This window comes from Chenopodium album, chromosome 25, assembly GCF_948465745.1.
Source record: "Chenopodium album chromosome 25, dcCheAlbu1.1, whole genome shotgun sequence".
NCBI classification, from domain to species: domain Eukaryota; kingdom Viridiplantae; phylum Streptophyta; class Magnoliopsida; order Caryophyllales; family Amaranthaceae; genus Chenopodium; species Chenopodium album.
Window position 1 is genome coordinate 30,763,676 of NC_137858.1, and position 22,282 is coordinate 30,785,957.

General features: G+C 39.6%; 1 protein-coding gene across 1 annotated transcript; it reads left to right on the forward strand.

Annotated features, from left to right (window-relative positions):
- Window positions 1–2,022: 2,022 nt before the first annotated feature.
- On the forward strand, window positions 2,023–10,542 carry LOC145613955 (serine carboxypeptidase-like 17). The gene is made up of 14 exons (XM_081668985.1): window positions 2,023–2,174; window positions 2,896–3,041; window positions 3,454–3,530; window positions 3,677–3,799; window positions 4,274–4,376; window positions 4,461–4,498; window positions 6,391–6,492; window positions 6,640–6,726; window positions 6,841–6,996; window positions 7,541–7,612; window positions 7,696–7,814; window positions 8,077–8,190; window positions 10,245–10,290; window positions 10,386–10,542. The coding sequence occupies exons 1-14, from the start codon at window positions 2,023–2,025 to the stop codon at window positions 10,467–10,469; spliced, it is 1,419 nt and encodes a 472-aa protein (XP_081525111.1). The 3' UTR covers window positions 10,470–10,542.
- Window positions 10,543–22,282: the final 11,740 nt, after the last annotated feature.

Genomic DNA, 22,282 nt, shown 5'->3' on the forward strand with positions numbered 1-22,282 from the left:
CTACTTAGTTAACATGTTCAATTTAGGCACACATATTGAGGAGATGAGCGAGAATGATAAAGCAAGTGTGGTAGACTAAAAAAGCAAGGTATAAAACTTACCTAATAAAGAATCGTGTCAACTAAAAATAAACTTCCATTGTAATATTAGTATAAGAATTTGTGTCTTTCTAATTGTTCCATTGTAATATTAGTTCATTAATTGTTTCATTGTAATATCACTTTTATTCTACTATCTCCGTTTTATATTATTTCTAACTTTTTCCAAAAAAAATATGTTTCACATTAAATACAACAAATTATTTTTCTTTTCTTTTTAAATTGTCACGCCAGAGTGGCTAGCGTACCACACTACTGATTGACGTCACACCTTTAATTTGTAACTACATTGTGAATAATCCATTAATATACTTATGAAGTATAATAATTGAAAGAATTGAATTAAGTTATTGAAAGCAACCTCGTGATTGTATCTTTCACGCCTTAATCTTAAGGTAGAACTTTGGATTTTGCAAAAGACTTTCGAATTACTTGAATATGAGAGTCAAAATTGATTTATAAGTGTCTAATCATCTCGTATTAGTCTTTGGACGGAGATTGTTGTTGCCATTAAATAAACGTAAAGTGTTTGAATATTTATTGGTTAATGAGGTGAAGATGATATTAAAAAAATGTTTAGAAATTGGTGTGTAATGCTAGGGGAACTAGTGAACCACGCAAGAAGGTGGCATGTCACGCTTGGGTGGCAAACGTACCACGCTACTAAGTGGTGTCGCACCACTTAGTAGTGTGCCATGCTGGTTGGCTAGATAAATATTTGGTTGCGGATTAGCGAATTTGGTGGAAGAAGAGTTTAAAAGGGAGTAAAAACACCAAATTGGCGTGTCAGACCTGAAGGTGGCAATTCGCACTAATCGACTTGAGTGACATGTAAACTGTGAAGTTCCATACGAATTAATTTTCATCTTTCAGATTCGATTTTCTTATAATTTGTATTCGTTTGGGACTTGGATTAACTATATTTCATCCTTATTATTGGAGTTCAAAAGTGTTTTATTGGGTAGGTTTTTAAATGATGGGTCAAATTGAAAGGTTTAAGCTTTAGAAATAAGACTTGTATACCTGAAAAAAGGCCAGGTTAATGGACTAGAACAAAAGGCTTTGAAACGCTAACGAGTTAGGACAAGAGGAAAAGTTAAGCAACTTTAGGATCTGTTGCACAAACTGGACCAAATTAGGTGGTGATGTTAGTTCCATCATCGTGCTTTATATTGGGAAGATCCAATTTTACGTCTTTAATCATTAAGTAAACTTTTATAATTAGTAGCATTATACATTTTCATAATATTAAATTTCAAAAAGTTAAGCTATTAAAAATTACTGATCAAATTATATACTGGGATTATGTCAGTCAAAGTGATATATTTATTTAATATAAAGTGAGTAGCTAGTTTTCACTCAAAGACTCATGTGGTTGTTAAGTATTGTCATTCCACCCGTCATCTCCTTTGTCACATATTTCGAAGTACATATGAATGGTATAATTGAATGATAGGAGATTGATAGATCTCGAATCCTTAGGGTTCTGTAAGTGACTCATTAATATGTAAACTGGCAAAGTAAACTTTCATTATTGTGTAGCTAAGCAGCCAAAAAGTTAAAAGTCCAAAAAATCTTATGCAAGTTATTTTGTCATCTAAGAAAATAGCCCATGTGTTTATTTAAATAGTAAAGCCAACCAAATCCGAACTTAACATGTTATAATGACATAATCGAGCAACATACTTATAAAGTTTGTTACGATACCATATCAAATTCTAGGCATGTTAGCAAAGTTGTTGCTTCAAATCTCAAATTCTACCAGTTTTAGCAGTTTAAGCTAAACCTTTCAAGTACACGTTGAGATAGCTCACTCACTATTTAAAACAAAACAAATGCAATAACAACTCTATATATAAGTTACAAAACACCGTACCATATATTCACAGAACTCTAAGCTCAAGTTGTAAACTAATAAAAAACAATGAGAATTTCAAACATTAGCTCCTTCACTATCTTGCAACTTTTGGGTCTTATCCTATGGCTGTTGAATTTTCATGCCACTGTTGTTCACTCTCAGAAGGTTGAATTTTTGCCAGGGTTCGATGGCCCTCTTCCTTTCTCGCTCGAAACTGGGTGAGTCATCTTTAGCTAAACATTAATTAGTGCATTCAATATATTACCTCCGTTTATGAAAGATTGATTCATTAGCTATTCATGTTGTAAAACTAGAATAACTTTGACCACATTTTTTTTATTCATACAATGGATATAGTTTAGTATGTGAGATTTTTTAAAATTCTCCTTTATGTAAATTTTCCATATATCAACTTTTCGTAATTTTCATTCAAACACATTCGAAGATATTTACGGTCAAAGCTACACATTGAAGACCTTAAAAATACAAAGTGAGTCAAACTTTCAGGAATAAAAAAGGTATATCTTGTACGTGTAGTACTTCATATCTAAATACTCTATTTGGCCCATATTTATTATCCATTTAATATATTTCAAAATAGTATACATGATCATAATCGTAGGACAAATAATGTACTAAATTAGTTTATGTGGACTTAGATTTTATAAGGCTCACTAAATCAAATTAGAGGGCATGAGCTAATTATGAACTTAGGCCTTTGTAGATTAAAATTCATATGTCTCTAAGAAAATGTTGTAGTGAACGTTTTCTATAAAATATGGTTTATATAACTTATTAACTCCTGTCAAAAAAATATATAAATATTAACTTTGTAAGAATTGCCCTTTCAAATTTTGGACCATGGGATTGACAAGCTACAAACTGGGCTTGACTTTTAATGTAATTTGAGCCCAATATTTTGGTTGCATTATTTGACAGGTACATTGGAGTGGATGAAGGAGAGGAGGCTCAACTGTTTTACTATTTCTTTGAGTCCGAAAACAATCCAAAACAAGATCCGGTGATTCTCTGGCTAATCGGAGGCCCTCTTTGCTCTGCAATGTCTGCTATTCTCTATGAAATAGGTACTCCATACTTGCTCAATTTACTCTTAAGAAGTACCCATCATCCAAACCATGGGCCGAAGCCTAATGGTTAATATGTTAAGTGCAAATGTGTGAGTATTATACCGTATGTGATATGTCTCACGTTGATTGAAAGGTAAAGAGTTTTAACTTTTTAATCTAAACGGGCTACTGATCATATTGTTGTTTAGGATGCAACTTCGTTTTGAGATCCGCATGAGTTTCTCAAATGTATTTCTTCTTACTTTATAACCCACATATAGTCTCTTTTTGAAATTTAAACTATACATTAACTATAGTAAATGCGACAATTAGACCTTTTTATTCTCGACAATGAATGAAAATTATATCGTTTAATTTACATCTAATTTTGCCTAACTATATGCATATGTGGCTTTAATTGAATGTTTAGGACCTATACAACTTGAAGAGGTGGATAATATTGATACTTTACCAAAATTGTTCTTGAGGCAATATGCATGGACTAAGGTAAACCTTGATCACTTATTTTTTTTGACTACAAATCTAATTTTCTCTCGTCTTTCATATGTTATTTAAATTTGCAATTGCACGAAAAAATAAATTAATTAGTATTTTTTTTTTCTGGTTTGCAATTTGACAATTGAAATTCCAAGACTGCAAGCATACTCTTTGTCGATTTTCCTGCGGGTGCTGGCTTCTCTTATGCTGAAACTTCTCGTGCCAATTACTCCGGGGATTTCAAGGCATCTCATAATATTAATCAATTTTTCAGAAAGGTGAAATTCTTACAATTTTCGGATCATTACTCCCTTTATCTCTATTTTTTTAAGAGATTGTAATATGAATTTTTTTTTTTTTTTTTTTTTTTTTGAAGACCATCATATGATTAATACCTACCTCCATTTGTTTTTTTAGTTGACATGTATTCGGTATTCCTTTTTAAAAAGTTTTTTTTAGTTGACATGTTTCCTTTTGGAGGTAAGTTGTATACTTTGCATTTACTACCTACCCACTTACTCTATCATTCTCTCTCTTCTTTTTAATATGTGTGTCTAAATTGAACGTGTCAACTATATAAAAATAGGTAAAGTATATCATTGTCTAGATAAGATAAACTTTAAGAAACAAGCGAAATAGTTCGTGTTAAGTTGCATTAAGTAACATTTATATACTTTGATAAACTAGTCTATGTTCCTTTTTAATGAACTCAATTATATTAACTAATCTATTTGTGTTATAATCAAATGTAGTGGCTGCTAAATCATCCACAATTCCTTTCAAATCCTCTTTACCTTGGAGGTGATTCATACACAGGATTTACTCTTCCCCTATACTTTATAGACATGGTTTATGGTAAGTTACTCCAATATAAATAAAAGTTAAGGATATCAATTTCTAGTTGCTGACATAACTTTCTTCGTGCTAATTCTTGCATAGATAATGAAAGAGGGTCACAACCATTCCTAAATCTCAAGGTTAATACTTATTATTCCCTTTTGTTTTCCCAATTATATTATGAAAAATGCTATACGTAGCCGAAAATCGTTAAAAGTTAGGAAATCATGAAAATATAAACACTAATTACACTGATTTATGTGTGTTTTTGTCATGAATTCCTAATTTTATATAATTTTCAAGAGTGTATTTAATGCTTATATATAGCCCGAATTTTATACAATTCTCCAACTTTTTGGTAATTTCAATTTTTGACGTGGCGCCTATAACCACACAAGTGACACAACCACAACAATGTCTATATGTTAGCACGCATTGTTATATATAGAAATGATTTTGGCACACCTCTATGTGAGAGCACAATTTTCTATGCTCTTATCACATAAGAGTGTGCCAAAATCATTAAGGGTGTGCCAAAATCAATTCCCATTGTTATACTATAAGCAACACAGAAATTACTTATCTCAATGAAGCATATAATAAAATAATAATTGCGCAACATGGTGAACCATTGACCTATTTCCGCTACCCCGGTGCAGGGCAACTCACAAATCCTTGGTACTTAGACTAAGGGCCTGTTTACATTTACTTAATTTCAGTTCAATTCAGTTTAGTTCATTTTAGTTAGTTCAGTTCAGTTCAGCTTAGTTCAGTTCAATTCAACTCCTAATTTCCCTCTCTCATAAAATATTAATTTTAGCTCAGTTCAGTTCAGTTCAGCTCAGTTCACTAAATGTGAACAGGCCCTAAGACCTTGTTTAGTTCACCTTATTTTTACTTATTTCAGAAAAAATATGTTCAGATCTTAACAAATCAGGAAAAATAAGTTCAGATCAGATCAAATGAAAAAAAAAAAAAATTAGTTCAGATCAGATCATCGTTTTTTGTGCAGTTTTTTATTGCTAAATATCTTATCGCGTAATGAAAAAAATTATGAAAATCACATATTAATAAAATACACATTATTACGAATTTAACAAGATCTGATATATTTAAGGTCAAAGTTTGGTCAAATCTGACATTCAGATCAAATCAGATCAGACTAGATCAGATAAGTTTAGATAAGCAAAAATAAGGTGAACCAAACAAACCTTAACATGTACACCCATTTTACGATGAATGGAACACATGTTTTTTTGGAAATGAAGAGTGAGGATTTAATCACTAATCACATAAGACACATGCTTGTTTCAAAATAAAATAAAGATTCTATTTACGCAACGTGATGAACCACTGTTCTATTTTCGTTACCTCGATGCAACAATTACAACTCGCAAATCCTTGGTACTAAGACTAACATGTATACACGTGTTATGATGAATTGAACACTTATTTTTTTGAAATGAAAAGTGAGAAGAATCACTAATCACATAAGGCACTGCTTAAAGTTTCAAATTAAAAGATTTTAACGTCTTATAAGTAAATCAAGAATGAGGACATAAGAGATGGAGGGATGGTTCGATCCTCATCCCCCCTCGCCCATTCTTATGATAGAGGGGGGACTCCAATATCTTACCCATTTTTAAAAAATAAATTAATCAAGAATGATATGCACAATGTAAAATTCTAAATAGATTCCCAATATGGAAATAACAAAATAGCATTGTATTTTCTTAACCTAATTTCTTATAAAATTATACATTTTCTGCTTTTTTATTTTAGTTGTTTCATTTTGAGCATTCAGGTCTGTCAATGTTATAATTCCATTTAAGTCATATTGTATTACAAATTATACAAGCAAAATGAAAACAAAAAAAAGAAGGGAGGAATGATAATTATTTTTTATTTTATTTTATTTATTTATTTATTTATTTTTTGGTGTGTGTGTGTATAGATCAAAGGAGTAAGTACATGTTTTTTCTGTATAAAAATAGAAATTCTTTCTAATAAATTTGAATATTTATACATTCAGGGCTATATATTAGGGAATCCTGCCACTGATAGATTTATTGATAGCAATTATCAAGTCCCTTTTGCACATGGCATGGGGCTCATTTCTGATGAGCAGTATGAGGTAATATGATATAGCTCCCTATAAATTTAACTGCCTTATATTCACATTCATTTGTATTTGTAATGTCTTATTAATATTTTAACTACCTATATTCACATTACTTTGTATTTGTAATGTCTTCCTTTTATTTGTTTTCCCCTCACCTAGTCATTGCAAAGAACTTGTAGAGGAAAATATCAATTGGTAAATGCAAGAAATCAAGAGTGTTGGAACAATATTAAGAATTTTGAATGGGTGAGCACCAATATATATATGCTTCTATTAATTCACAAATAACTCGTACTATAATTGATGCATTATTTGTTCAAATGATGATAATAAATTTTATATATAATTCGTGAATGCAAGGGCCTGCTTGGAATTCAAATTACAATGACATTAGAAAGTTATTGTGATATTGATTCTCTAAGAATTCATGGAATCTCCGGTAGCAAGAGAAGGATGATGATTGATAGAGTCAATAGCCTACTTCATCTCAAACAACTCGGTGCCTATAGTTGTCGAGTAAGTTATTGATATCCAAGCATGTACTTCTTATGTTCTCTTTTACTTGTAATATTATAACTTTCACGCTTGTCAATAAATTATACGTAGTATCTCTAATAATCATCGAGAGTATAACACAACAATTAATTTAAGTACGCTTAGTTGTGGCTAGTCTTGGGATGGTGACCTATTGGGAATTTTCTTTAGTTTCCTAGCAGAACAGGATAATGGGGCTTGATCAAAAGCTACATGGTAAAATTAATTAGTTTCCAAGCCCAGCTATGATGATGCATGCGATCCATACAAATAAGATTTGAAATACAATTCATACTATCAAGGTGCACCTTTCTTTTAAGGAGCTAATATTATACATTGTACTAAGATATTCCATATTTAAGCACGTTTAGTTGGTGGTTTGAACATGGATGATAGTATGAAAGTTATCTAGAAAAACTTGTGTTGGTATGTGAATACAAGTACTAATCCTAAATATGTATTTTGTTACAAACTTACAATTGCGCGACTATGAGTATTAAACTTATTTTTTATTTTGATTTTGTAGAAAGAAGGATATTTAGTTGCTAAACACTGGATGAATCAGAAGAGTGTTCAAAAGGCTCTTCATATTCGTAAGGTATATGTGATGAGCATATAATTCAATCTTCATTTTACACCAAAAAAAATAAAAAAAATCCTAACTATTTTACTAAATTATAGGAAACTATTGGAAAATGGATAAGATGTAATTATAAATTCAACTATTCTTATGAAGTTCCAAGTAGTGTGCCATACCACAAGAAAATAAGTGCCAAAGGCTTTCGATCACTAATATACAGGTTTGCATACTACTCATATTTTAATTTGTGATCTCATACTATATATTAATGCTTAAATACCTTCATTATGTAACAAGAGAAGGTTTTGCGTAGAACGGACTCATGTGAGTCCAGTTTATAACCTTCAAACACACCACCTCCATTTTCCTTATGCTAAACTTGCCACTTTAGTGATTAAATTTTTTTTGTATGATTGGACTCACGTGAGTCCATTCTACACAATACTTTTCCATGTAACAATTTTCTTAATTTTATTACTTAGTGGAGACCATGACATGATTGTTCCATTTCTGGGAACGCAAGCATGGATAAGATCTTTGAATTACTCAATTATTGATGATTGGAGAAAATGGCTAGTTGATGGCCAAATAGCCGGGTAAGTTAAAGTTTTCATCATTTTACTACTTATTTTTATTTTTTTAAGTGCAAAAATTACATACTAAACTAATTGTCCATTATCTTATCATTTGATTCAAATAAGTATAAAACAAGGGACTCAATTCTTGCAAAATGTGGGGAAAGGGGACTCTATTTATTTTATAGAGAGAAAAGGGACTGGGCTAGAATGGGTTTGGGTTTTCGGTGGGTTCTAATTAAATAAGGGAAAGAATTGAGTCCCCTTGGTTAAAGAATTGAGTCCCCTTGGTTAAACAATTGAGTCACTTTGGTCAACTAAAAAAAAGGAGTATGTTTTTTTTTTTTTTTTTTTTTTTTTTCCTGGTAAATATTTTAATTTAAGACCAACAAAAAAAAAAGAGTTCCTTCCTCTTTTTGGAACAAAAATAAAGCATAAAATTACAATCCTTTGAATGTTTATTTTCTTCATCATCTTCATTACATTCTCGACCTTCTAACTCCACATTTCTCTTTAATTAAAATCATGACCATCTCATAAACTAACTCTGACTCATGTGGACTGTCAACCAACCTACCACCTAATATAATCACACCCATCCACTTGTTTATAGTTTGGGCATATTAGAAATATCATAAAAGGATGCTTGACTTTCTTAGAAACTCTCCTTAATGACCTTCTGTTGCAATATACACTAGGCTTATCGATAATTTATTTTTTATTTATTTTTTATTTTTTATTTTTTTTAAAAAAATTAGGGCCCTACAAGCCTTCACTAAAATTACGATGTGTGCTTCTACTACAAATGCAAGACAAATAAGCTACAAACCAGAGAGATGAAGAACATTAAAAAATTATTGAAAGAATTTTTTTTTTTTTTTGGATAACAAACATTTAAAAAAATTTCAAGAACAAAGCTTTTGTATTGTTGTTGTACTTTCTTAATTTCAAACAACCATATTTTCAAAACAATCAGCAGAAATTATTAATGAAGGGATTGAATTTGTCTGGTAATATAATCAAGGCAATAGTGAGGGGACTTAATTTTTCTTGGGTTAAAGGTGAGTTAAGTCACCTGAAAATACCCCATAACACCAGAAATTTAACCCTAGTCCCCTTTTCCTCTATAAAATAAATAGAGTCCCCTTTTCCCACATTTTGCAAGAATTGAGTCCCCTGTATTATACTTAACTCATATGTAGTACAAGTGCAACTTATATCCATGAGCTACGTGTTTTAGAATCGAGGATTTTGTTTAAATGTAAAGTATGTCTTATAATAATCAAAATAATTAACACAACAATTTGAGTATATTACAATGATTAATTTATTATTTTATGAAAATGAGAAAAGCAAAGGGTATCTATTCCTTTCACCACCAATAATTGTTAAAAAAAAAAAAAAAAAAAAAAAAAAGAAAGAGTTTAGCTAATATGTATCTAGTTAACCATCTTAACATTAAGAATTTTTTTAATCAAATACAGAGTGTAATTTTAACTAATAATTCTTTGTCAAATTCATTTACAAAGATCTTACTATAACGAAATATGCACATGCATTTGATGAGAAGTTTATATAAAAAATTCCTAATAATCTTGAAAGATTCCATGCATGCTTTAGTAAATACAGATGAAATAATTCCATTTTTTTTTTTTTTTTTTTTTTTTTTTTTTTTTTTTTTTTTTTTGACAATAGCAATAATTCCACAAATTTAGATAATATGATGCAAGCTTTGAAATATCTTTTGTTGCTTACTCCATGCCATTTCTAAATAATTACAAATTCTTCATTCATAGACTCAAAATAGTCTATAACAAAGAAAACTTTATGTTTGTCACTTTCAAACTTCATTTTTAATGACCTCCTTTCATTATAAAGGAATTCAAGCTAGGAAAATATGAAGGCCTAGATAAATTGATAATTCCTTTATCATTATGCTAGGGATCGGATTTATGCCTTTCTTGAACTCTTTTATTGTTTGATTATTTTTCTTTTAATAATATGTTACATATTTCATGATAAATATGATTTTTGCGTTTTGTTTTTATATTAATTGGCTCTTTTTATATATGTAGCTTTACAAGGACATATGCTAATAGAATGACATTTGCCACCGTTAAGGTTAGTTTATGTAACTAACTTTTATTGATTATTACATAATTGAATGCAATGAAAATGATATATTTATTGAGCAAATATTTTTCTCTTTTATATAGGGAGCTGGACATACTGCTCCCGAGTACAAGCCAAAGCAATGTGCCTTCATGTTCAAGAGATGGATCCGAGGGGAAGCTTTATAATATTCCCATATTATAAAAATTAAAATTTATACAATATGAATTTTACTTCTCAATAATAAAAGGAAATAAGTCTTATTTATAGGTTATTTCAAAAAAAAAAAAGTCTTATTTATAGGTATGATTTTTCATAATCGATCTTAGGTATTAAGCTGTTTGCACTACTTTACACATTTCACAACTACATGACTACATTTACGAACAATTCATTGACTAGATATATTAGAATGAGATTTCCTTTAGAAAACTGTTGAAACTTTCGATGTTTTGGATTAATGCTTGTATTACTACAATTACATATATTATCCAGTTACATAATATTATTGTTTCGGGTGAAAACAATGGGACCTTGCCGAAGGTCCAAAGAAGTGGTGAAGACTGGGCTCGGTCCAAATGATGTTGGGCTGAGGGTTTCCTGCACAGCAAACACACGTAAACTAGCCTCGGGGGTGTTGCCGAGGAAGGCCCCTCTGATGCTAAAGTCAGTACAATGTGTAGAGAGAGAAAGCCATGCAAGAGAATTAATTGCTTGAGGCTTTTTGTGAATGAATGTAAAAAGGAGATATTGATGGTCTTTATACCTTTGCACATTTGGGAGAAGTGGGCTTTGGGCCCAATTGACTTGCCTTGTGGACTGATCTTGACCTTAGCACAAATGGAGAGTTGAACCTTGACCTTGGGCTTTTAATTGGATCATTTAATGACTAGGCCCAATTGGACTAAATTGGACCCAAACAACTTGCCCCCCAGACCCGATTTAGAAGTATGACGGGTCGAGTTTAATTAACCAGAAAAAGGAGGGAAGTAAATGATTTAATTAATCCAAAAAATTTAAATTTAAACTGCAATTAATGAGATAACGGCAGTTAGATGGATAATGGAGGAAGTTGGACGGATAATGGTAGTTAATCAAGAGGAAATGTGTTTAACGGTTACTTAGTGAGGTATTTAAGAGAAATTAAAGGCACGGACTCCCAGAATTCCCATTTCTGGAAATATAAGCAAGAGAACCGCAGTCTCTCTCCTCACTTCTTCACAAAACTCGAACTCAAACTCGCGTAAAACCCCTAAATCCGCATCAAAACTTCCTTGAATCCCCGAGAATTAGGCTTAGAAACTGAAATTCGTCACTCCGAACTAGTAGATCGGCAAATTCCGCTTCAGATTAAGGTAATTTCCTTTGATTTTTGTTTGATTTTCTTCGAACTTGAACACTTTCCCTTTTTTTTCGACTTTTCTCTTCGAAAACCCGACAATGGTGAGAAGAGTGAGAGGTAGGGCCCGTGCTCCCCGGAGAGCAAGGCCAATTCCCGATCCGAGGGATCAGACGGGCATGTGGAATGGAGAGAGGGTGAGGCCTGACCCTGCTGAGGGGATTAGGGAGACCCCAATCTCTTCGGCGCCTCCTAAAGGAACGGAGGGGCCGAGCATCTCTAGGAAGGACGAAGGAGTCCCTGCCGTACTTTGGGACATTCTCCCTGGGTTTGAGGAGTGGGAGAATCCCGAAGCCGTTTCGGCTATGATGCAGAACTTCCCTACTCATGGTGGGTGAATAACGCCGAAGTGTATCGGTTTGCCGAACAAATAGAACTGCATTACGGCATCCTTGACGCTGATGGGTACTGGTGCCGAATGCCTGAGGCATCTGATAGAATTCACCGTCCACCCCCGGGGTATGTGGGGGTGTATACGAGACAGCTTCAGTATGGGCTGAGGTTTCCTTTGGACGAATTCGTCCAAGATTTGCTGATCCACTATAACATCTCCTTGTGTCAGCTGACCCCTGTCAGCATCCGAAGGGTGATGACGTACTTGTGGGTCTGCAAGTTTTTCAGATATGTGCCGAACCTACACTACTTCAAGAAGCTTCATCGGCTGGTGCCGAATGCCCAAAGTGGGTATGGAGAACATGGTCTAGGGTGGTATCGGATTGAAAACCGGCCCCAATATTTGACAATGTGGCCGAACGACTCTTCAGACAAGGACTGGAGAGGTCAATGGATTTGGGTCAAGGCACCCACAGATCCTGGCCACCCTTACGTCTTCAGCGTCCCCAGGTACCTAGCTGAGCCAGATCCCGACATGGGAAGTCTGGGCCCCCCGGAAGATAATGGCCCATATCTGAACCTCAATCAGCAAAATATCTTCGGCAAGAAGCTGAACCCTGGGGGTGTTGGCCGAATGAAGTATATCCCGGAGACTTGGCTCCCGGATACGCATTACGTTTTCCAAGAGAAAATGCTAGCAGCTGTCGGCCTCAGCCGAAAGTTTAGGGATGGTAAGCTTCTTCGGCTGGGGCCGAGGCCTTTATTATTATTTGTTTTTTCTCTGTTTTTGCTTTGCATTTTTCTTTTGGGCTATCCAACATTTTCTGCTTTGCTGAGCTGACCTTTGCCCCTTCTTAAACGAGACCAACGTCGGCATTGACTACGGTCGTCTCGGCGTCAACCGAAAGGACTATAACAGACCAAGCCCCTTCCATCACCGATCCGAAGCATAGGGAGGTTCATCTAGACCACTCCCACCTCCAGATTGAGGCTATTGTTTTGTATCAGAGGCAAAAGCCTTGGTGAAAGAAGAGGGACCCCTGGTACCAGCTGCTGGACGAAGAGGTTGAAGCTGCCCGTACAGCCGAAGAGGTTGCACGGGTTATAGAAGCTTGTGAAGGAGGAGAAGGGACCTCCAGAGCTGTTGAAGACGAAGCAGTGGCTAGGACAGCAGAAGAAGACGAGGCTTTGCTGAAGACCTCGGTGAGTTTTCAGACTTAGCTTTTTAGCAATTTTTCTTCTTTTTTTTTTCTTTTTTTTTTTACTCACACGCTGCTTCTTGCCCCCCCAGTCTTTTGCTGTCTGAAGAGAGCAAAAGACGAAGAGAAGGGAAATCCCCTGTTCGTCCCGAAGATCAACCGCAAGAAGAATCCAAGGAATCGGACATGGACGAACAACCTCTTCTCAAAAGAAGAAGAAGGATGGCCATTATTGGCCCTCACGACTTTCAGACGAGACCGAGGCCCATCGGCATCAGCATTAGGGAACTTGAGGAAGGCGGTGGATCGCCGAGAGTTCCCCAGCAACCCATTCAGCCTCCTCCAAAGACTCCTTCACCACCTCCTGAGATGGAGGTGGACCAGAAAACTCCTGATCCGAAGGGAGGGGTTTAGGAGGAGGTCCAAGAGAGTGCCGCAGAGCACTCTGCTGAAGATGCTATGAAACCCACTGCTGAAGGTTTCACAGCTGATATTGCAAGGGAGGTAGAGGCTTTTGTCCTCACCCCCTAAGAAGAGGAGGTCGTAATAATCGACCAAGACGGGGTTCAGCAGGACTCCGTTGAGAAGAAGAAAGAGGCTGAACCATCCAAGGTTCAGGAAGCTCCTTCGTCCTCATTTCCTTCCTTCCAGACGCTGCACTCTGGAGAGATGGGTTTCTCGGCCCCCCGAATTCCAATACCAGATCATATCTGGGATATCATATGGGGTCAGAACCGAGAAGGTGCTGCAGCCTACTTCGGCAATTTTGCTGGCATGTCCGAAGTAGATAGAGCAAGGGTCTGGTCGCTGAAGGCCACTGCTGGGATGGGTGAATCCAGCAGATCAGTCCCAGATCCAGCTAGGTCAAATTAGCTGCTGATGATGCAGGTAAACTTCCTTCCTTGCCATTATTTCCTTTTCAGTTCAGCTCTTCAGTTTTATTTACTTATTATTTTTTATTTATTTATTTTTTTTGCTGACTTGTGCCTCTGTTTCCAGTTTGTGCACAATCAGACTCTTACTGTAGAGTTGATTGACGCCCTCCAAGATAGGGTAGACGCAGCTGAAGATGACAAGAGGGTGGCAGAGGAAGAAGTGAAGCTGGCCAAGCTGAGGTAGCTTGCAGTCGAAGAGAAGCAGCAGAAGGCTGAAGACTATGAGAAGAAGGCTGCTAAGGACCTTCAGACCTTCTGCGAGGCCATGGAGAAGAAAATTTTTCCCCCATTAATAGAAGGGGAGAAGTTCCTTCAGGAGCACATGGGAGTGGACATCTCCTAATTCAAGGCTGCCATTGAGAGCCGAATCAGAGATGGGGCTGCTGCGCAAACTGAAGTGCAGCAGAGGCTGGAAGCTTTAAAGGCCAGTAGAATGGCTGCTGAAGAAGCGCTTCAGGCCCAGAATGTCCAACTCTCCGAGGCTGCTACTGCTGCTGAGGCCCAGAGAATCAAGCTTCAAGAGGTTGAGGATCAGCTGAAGGCCAAGAAGGACGAACTGTCCCAGGCACAGACTGAAGCTCCCAGGTTCAGTCCTCCAAGCTCGCTGTCGAGCTGCAGAAATCCAAGGAAGACTTGGAGGAGACCAAGAAGAAGCTCGCTGATGCTGAGGCTCTACTCAAGGTCCGTATCTACACCCAGGAAGAATACGACATGGGTTTCAGAAACGGGTTCAGAGTGTGCCGAAGAGTCTGCCTGCATGTTGAGCCGAAGCTGGACTGGTCCAAGTGCGCAGAATGGATCCAGGATCCCGAAGACCCTCACATGAAGTATCCAACTCCAATCGAAGCTGAAATTCTAGCGGCTGATGAAGCTGAGGAAGAAGCCTTCAGAAAGGAGATGGAGGCTGAACAAAGGGAAAGGGAGGCTCAGCAGAGTGCCAAACCTGCCTCTTCTGCTGCTGGGGCTGAAGCCACCAAGGGACCCAGTGCTGCTGATCAGTCTGATCCTCGGGCTGAAGCATAGGAACTCGGGCAGTCGTCTTCAGAATCTTGCAGTTCTTCATGTGCTTAACTTTAGACTTGCCGCTTTCTGAATTTTTTACCTTGTTTTTTGCTTCAGCTTGCCTTGATGTACAAACTGCTTTCTCTTGTTTTTGTACGTACTTCGGCAGCTGTAATTTTCCGCTTGTGGGCGGCTGCCGATACTTTATTGTGTATTTTGAATGTTTAAACTTGTAGCTCGTTTTCCGAGCATGATTCTCATCTATCTAATGCATCTTCTTCAATTGCTTTGCCTTATTTCAAATTTTTGCTGTTTCTGAACTTGAAAATTTTTCGCAAAAATTTGCTAAGTACAAAGCTTTCGGATTGAAGAATTCTGCTGAAGATAACTTGCACTGATAGTGCCTCTTGCCCCCCCCAGTAATCTGAAGACTCAAGTCTTTGGATTTCTGAGTTGGGTTTTGTTTCTTTGGTTTTCAGACGAAGCTGAATAAAAGATTTTTAATTGTTGCTATTATTCTTGGTTTTCTGTCTATCTGAAAGAATGGATATCTGAAACACATGGCCAACTGAAGGCAATGCTTCAGATAATGGCTTTCTGGGATACAAGGCTCAGTTAAAGCAATATCCCAGATTTGTCCATGGACTCATTGTCTTTGAGAACAAGTCTTACTGAAGTTTTACTTCAGTTGAAAGACCAAAAGACGAGTTTGTCAGCAATCCGAAACCCAGTTACCCGAAGGCGAAGGTTTCGGACAAGGCTGAATAAAAACCCTTAAAGAGTAGATAGCATAAAGAAAATTTGAAAGAATAATAAATTGCAAATAATTATAGAAATGGTGGCTCTAAGGCCTTTCATTGATAACTCAAAATGTACTTACAAAGATTGTTCTGCCCCGAAGAGTTTACACATGATATTTCTTAAGTACATCAGCATTCCAGTGATTTTTCAGCTCAGTTCCATCTAACTGACGAAGTCGGTATGTCCCTGGCTGAAGCTCATCATAAATTTCATAGGGTCCCTCCCATGCTGCTGATAGTTTCCCATGGATTCGGCTTTTCTGTACTGCAGCAGCATTCTGAAGGACGAGGTCTCCAATTTTGAGAGGCCTCGCATGGACCCGTCGGTTATAAAATTTGCTGATTCTCTACTTATAAGCAGCCATTCTGTCTCGGGCTGAGTCTCTTACTTCGTCGAGGAAATCGAGAGATTCCTTCATAAGTTGCTCGTTCTCAGCCGAGAAGTGGTGCACTCGTAAACTTTCAGAACCGATATCCACTGGAAGAACGGCTTCGGCACCATACACCAGATCAAAAGGTGAATAGCCAGTTGCCTCTTTTTCAGTTGTCTGAAGTGACCAGAGGGTTCCTGAAAGTTCCTTTATCCACTTGGACTTTTGATCTTCAACTCTTTTCTTCAGAGCATTGAGGATCTGCTTGTTTGCAGCTTCGGCTTGGTCGTTACTTTGTGGATGACACACTGCTGAATATGCCAACTTGATGCCGAACTGATCTGTGTACCGTCTCAGCGGCAGATTGTCAAATTGCCTCCCATGATCGAAGACAAAAACCTTCGGAATACCAAAGCGGGTAATGGTGTTCTGCCAGATAAATTTCCTGACAGTTTGCTCTGTGATATTCGAAGCTGCTTCAGCCTCAATCCATTTGCTGAAATAGTCTATGCCGACTATCAACCATCTTTTTTGGTACGGTGCATCTGGAAAGGGCCCCAAAATATCCAACCCCCATTGGGCAAATGGAAGCGGATTAAGGATTGGCTGGAGGTCTCTAGCTGGCTGGTGGATGACTGGTGCAAATTTTTGACATTTTTCACATTTTCTGACCAGCTCCTTAGCATCTGAGACCATAGTGGGCCAGTAATATCCAGCCCTCAATGCCTTGTGGGCTAAGGTCCTTCCCCCAATGTGGTTCCCACAGATGCCGAGGTGAATTTCCCGAAGGATGTAATCCGCATCTGTTGGGCCCACGCATTTCAATAATGGGGCTGAGAAGGATTTTTTCAGAAGCTCCCCTCTGAAGACGATGAACCTTGAGCTGGTTCTCTTCAGCTTGGAGGCCAAAATTCTGTCTTCGAGAATTTCTCCCCGAAGCTTGAAAGCTAGGATGGGGTCCATCCAGTTGGGTTCTGGGTCGGCGCAGCACACCTCGGGTGCTTCGTCGACACTTCTTTTTCGACGCACTTCCACATAAATAGATCTGTTCAGCTCGGCCAAAGTTGAACTGGCAAGTTTGGAGAGTGCATCGGCTTGAGCATTCTGACCCCTTGGGATCAGCTGAACTTCAAAAGTTCTCAGCTTTGCAATGACTGATTTGATCTTGGCAAGATAGGCTATCATAGAGGGCTCTTTGGCCTCGTATCTGCCACCGATCTGATATGCAACTAGCTGAGAGTCTGTTTTCAGGCAGACATGTTCGGCTTCCAGAGAGATGCACATTTCTAGGCCAGCAATTGCTGCCTCATATTCAGCTTCGTTATTCGAAGCCTTGAAAGAAAATTTGAGTGCATACTCAAAGGATTTGCCTTCGGGAGAGGTTATCAGTACCCCTGCCCCCGAACCATTTACGGTGGAGGATCCATCCGTAAACACGGTCCAGATTTTCTTTTCATCATCTAGCGTCTCCTGGTACGAGCATTCGGCCAGGAAGTCCGCTAGAGCTTGAGCCTTGATGGCTGCTCTCGGCTGGTAGCTGATGCTGAATTTAGTGAGCTCAAAAGCCCACTTGGCCAGCCTACCGGATTTTTCAACTTTGCCGAGAACTTTTTCCAGCGGCTGGTCAGTTAAGACCACTATCTGATGACAATCAAAATAGGGCCTCAGCTTCCGAGCAGCTACCACCACTCCAAAAGCAACTTTTTCAAGTAGAGGGTAGCGAGTCTCGGCATCCGTCAGAGTGTGACTGACGAAGTAGATCGGTTGCTGAATTTTATTTTCTTCCCTTAGCAGCACTGCACTGATGGTGGCTGGGCTAACAGCCATGTACAGATACAAGGTTTCTCCCTCTACTGGACTAGCCAGTGTTGGGAGCTGAGCTAGATGCTCCCGAAAGCTGCTTGAAGGCCTCTTTTTGCTCGTCTTCCCAAACGAGCTCTTTTGTTTTTGGGAGTTTCAGGGCTTTGAAGAAGGGTAACCCCTTCTCCGAAGCTCTAGAATTGAACCTCGAGAGGGCTGCCATTCTTCCGGTGAGCCACTGAACATCCCTCTTTGTTTTCAGCTCATGAAGATCGAGCGCTGCTTGAACTTTGGAGGGATTGGCATCAATCCCCCTCTTGCTGACCATGAACCCAAGGAATTTCCCTGACTTCACGCCGAAGACACACTTCTTCGGATTCAGCTTCATTTGGTGTTTTCTTAAGGTGGCGAAGGTTTTGGCTAGGTCCTTAACATGGTCTTCAACTTTTTTGCTTTTGACGATTGAATCGTCAACATACACTTCCATGTTTCGGCCTTTCTGATCGGCGAAAACTTGATCCACCAACCTTTGATATGTTGCCCCCGCATTTTTCAATCCGAAGGGCATCATTTTGTAATTGTACACCCCGGCGTTCGTGACGAATGCCGTCTTTGCTCGGTCGTTGGGGTGCATGAAGATCTGATGATACCCCGAGAATGCGTCCATGAAACTAAGCAAGGCGTGGCCACTTGTCGAGTCGACTAGCTGATCGATCCTCGGCAAGGGATAGAAGTCCTTCGGACAAGCCTTATTTAGGTCCGTGAAGTCAACACACATTCTCCAGGTACCATTGGCCTTCTGAACCATCACCACATTTGCCAGCCATTCTGGATACTGACAGGGTTCGATGAAGCCTGCATCCAGCAAATTTTTGACTTCGGCTGCGATGTCTCGGTCTTATTTGCGGAGTAATTCCGCTCCTTTTGCTTAATTGGCCGACATGTTGGGTCGACGTTAAGCTTGTGGGAGATGAGGTCTGGACTTATCCCAGGCATATCAGCTGCCGAGAAAGAAAACACATCTTTATTGTCCCGAAGGAGTTGAATAAGTTCAGAACGGATATTCGGATCAAGGTCCATCCCGATTGTCACACATTTCTCAGCATCTCCTTCGGTCAATTCGACCGTTTCAGTCTGCTGGTCCAGGTCCATTGTTGTCGGGCTGGACTCTTCACAATATGGTCTGCTGTCTATGTCAGCAGGCTTCCCAGACTTTTTATTCTTCGGCTGGCCCTCTGAGTCTTTCGGCTCAGATGAAGAGCTAGCCTTATCTTTCTCTGGCCCCTTGTCTTTGGGCACAACACCTTGGGCCGAAGCACTTAGGCCTTTCGGATTTTTCGTACTTGGCTCTTTTTCTTTTTCTTTCTCCTCCTCATCCTCATTGTCGTCCTCTGGGCGACTAGTGGATGGCTTGAGGTAGTTGCACCTTCGGGCCTCCTTTTGGCTGGCCTGAATCCTTTCGGGGAAGCTGGCGTCTGAAACGTAAATCATCAGCTGATGATAAGTTGAGACAACCCCTTGGATCTCGTGAATTAGGGGTCTCCCCAAAATCACATTGTACACTGAAGGAGTATCGATGACCAAAAATTCAGTCATGACGTTCCTGGCTGCTTCATCGCAGCCGATGGTGACATGAAGTATAACCTTCCCATCAGGATAAGTTGAAGCTCCATTGAATCCGGATACCGGGTAGGGTACCGGCGTGAGGTGCTTGGGCTTCAGCTTGATTTGATTATAGGCCTTTCGGAACAAAATGTTTGCTCCGCTACCACCGTCAATTAGGACTTTGCTGACGTCGTGGTTGGCCACCGTGGCAATGATCACCAACGGGTCCTCGTGAGGGTACGTCACCCCACGGTAATCAGCGGATGTGAACGTCATGTTCGGCACCGGTGACTGGGGTGGCTGAATATCAGCATGGTTCACCTGGTGGGTTAGAGCCCTAAGGTGACGTTTGTGCTCCCTCCGAGAGCATGCTCCACCCGAAATGACAAGGATTGGCGGGAATTTTCCCTTCGCAGTTTTGCTGTTCTTTCGGGGGAAGTCGATTTCCTGCCGGGAGTCCTTTTCGGACTTCTCGGCCTCTTTTTTCTCGCGGTGATCCGCGATATATTTTTTCAAGTACCCCTTCCGGACCATATCCTCGATTTGGTCCTTCAGCTGGATACATTCTTCAGTGTTGTGCCCCGGTGATTCATGGAACTCACACCACTGATTCTTATTTTTTCGCTGATACCACAATGGGAGCGGTCTCGGCTTTCTGTAACTCTGCTCTTCCTTCGTCACGCTGTAGATCTTAGCGCGCGGAAGAGAGAGCGGAGTGTAGGATTCGTATCTGCCCGCAAAAGAAGCAGATTTTTCCTTCTTCGACTCGTTGGTCGAAGATTGTTCCGAGGCTTTCGCCTTTCCCTTTGCCTTCTGGCCTTGGCCTTCAGACGAGGGTTGTTTTTGCTTCCCTCCCCTAGATTGAGGTTGGGTTTTTGTTTTGTTCCACTCTTCGGCTCGGATGAACTTATCCGAAGCATTCAGTGCCTCCTCGAAGGTCCTGGGTGAATTCATGACCATAAAGTTGGAGAACGGTCCAGTTCTGAGACCGTGCTGAAGGGCGAAAACTGCCACCCCTTGGTCCAGCTGAGGAATGCTGGACGACTCGTTGCTGAAGCGAGTCAGATAGTCGCGGAGGCTTTCGGCCTCCCCCTGCTGCAGACCCATAAGCTCTGCAGTAGTCTTCTCTCGGCGATTTTCCATGGAAAACTTGCTCTTAAACTTGGAGGACAGATCGTCCCACCCAATTATCTAGCCTTCTTTCACTCCTTTGGAGATCCACGCTTGCGCGACCCCCTTGAGAGTGGTTGGAAAATATTTGCACCAAGTCGCTTCGGACCTGGGGAAAAGATGCATGTGTGCCTCGTATGAGGCAATATGGTCCTTCGGATCCGAAGTTCCATCATAAGTAATGTGCGACGGGATTTTAACCGTCGGCACATGAGCTTCCAGTATCCACTGCTCGAAGGGAGAACTGGAAGGCAGCATCACGACCTTTCCCTTATTCCCAGCCGAAGGGACCGCGCTCCGCCCTCTCGGAGAGGTAGAAGTGGTTTTCGTCCCTGGCTGGGAGGTCTGGGCTTCGGCTGCAGGGTAGGAGAGGCGGCTGTGCACACTCCGTTTCCTGTCGCCGAGACGGTTGAGGACGCTTCGACGAGCAGTTTCTGGCCGAGAGGCAGAACTGCTGCTCCTGTGATTTTTACTTAGAGTGAGCTGAGTAGAAGGTTCCCTGAAGAAATGAGAGTTCCTGTTTCTTTCCCTTTCGGTTCTCCAGGTATCCTCCTCCCATTCATTCAACTTCCTGAAGGATGAGGGTTTCCCCCCTTCCTGACCGAGATGTCTCCGCTGATTCCTAGTTTGCGGAGGGGTTCGGTCGCGTGGAGGTGGCATGTTTTGGGCCTTCATAGCATCCATGAGGACCACTAGGGCTCTCACTACCTCCTCCGAGTTGGGCCCCGTTAAGGGTGTTATCAGTTGAGAGCGAGAGTGAGAATGAATACTCCGAGGTTGACTCCGAGTATGAGAATGAGTCCTTTGAGTGGACCGGTTATCCTCATTTGACCGAGGTGGTGGACTCGGCTGATGATTGGATTGAATTATGGGAGATTCGGACCTCTCCCTTGGATCCCCCTGGGAATCGGGTCCCCTAGAGGGGCTCCGGTCCCGAGGAGGGGATGAACTAGGAGTAGGGCGTTCTACAGGTCCTCGTCCTAGTAACTTTCGGCGTTTTCTCGAAGGAGAAGCACCGTTGTTCTTGTTCTTGCGATTCTTAGCCATTGTTACTAAGATTGAGGTAGAACTAATGAGATTGGCTTAAAGATTTTTGAAAGTCTTCCCCACAGACGGCGCCAAATTGTTTCGGGTGAAAACAATGGGACCTTGCCGAAGGTCCAAAGAAGTGGTGAAGACTGGGCTCGGTCCAAATGATGTTGGGCCGAGGGTTTCCTGCACAGCAAACACACGTAAACTAGCCTCGGGGGTGTTGCCGAGGAAGGCCCCTCCGATGCTAAAGTCAGTACAATGTGTAGAGAGAGAAAGCTATGCAAGAGAATTAATTGCTTGAGGATTTTTGTGAATGAATGTAAAAAGGAGATATTGATAGCTTTTATACCTTTGC

What these genes read in the sequence shown, in the direction of transcription:
- LOC145613955 (XM_081668985.1), top strand. Translation starts at nt 2,023, where the DNA reads ATGAGAATTTCAAACATTAGCTCCTTCACTATCTTGCAACTTTTGGGT. An exon ending in TGCTATTCTCTATGAAATAG is followed by an intron (nt 3,042 to 3,453) that starts GTACTCCATACT and finishes TTGAATGTTTAG; the next exon opens with GACCTATACAACTTGAAGAG. An exon ending in TTAATCAATTTTTCAGAAAG is followed by an intron (nt 3,800 to 4,273) that starts GTGAAATTCTTA and finishes AATCAAATGTAG; the next exon opens with TGGCTGCTAAATCATCCACA.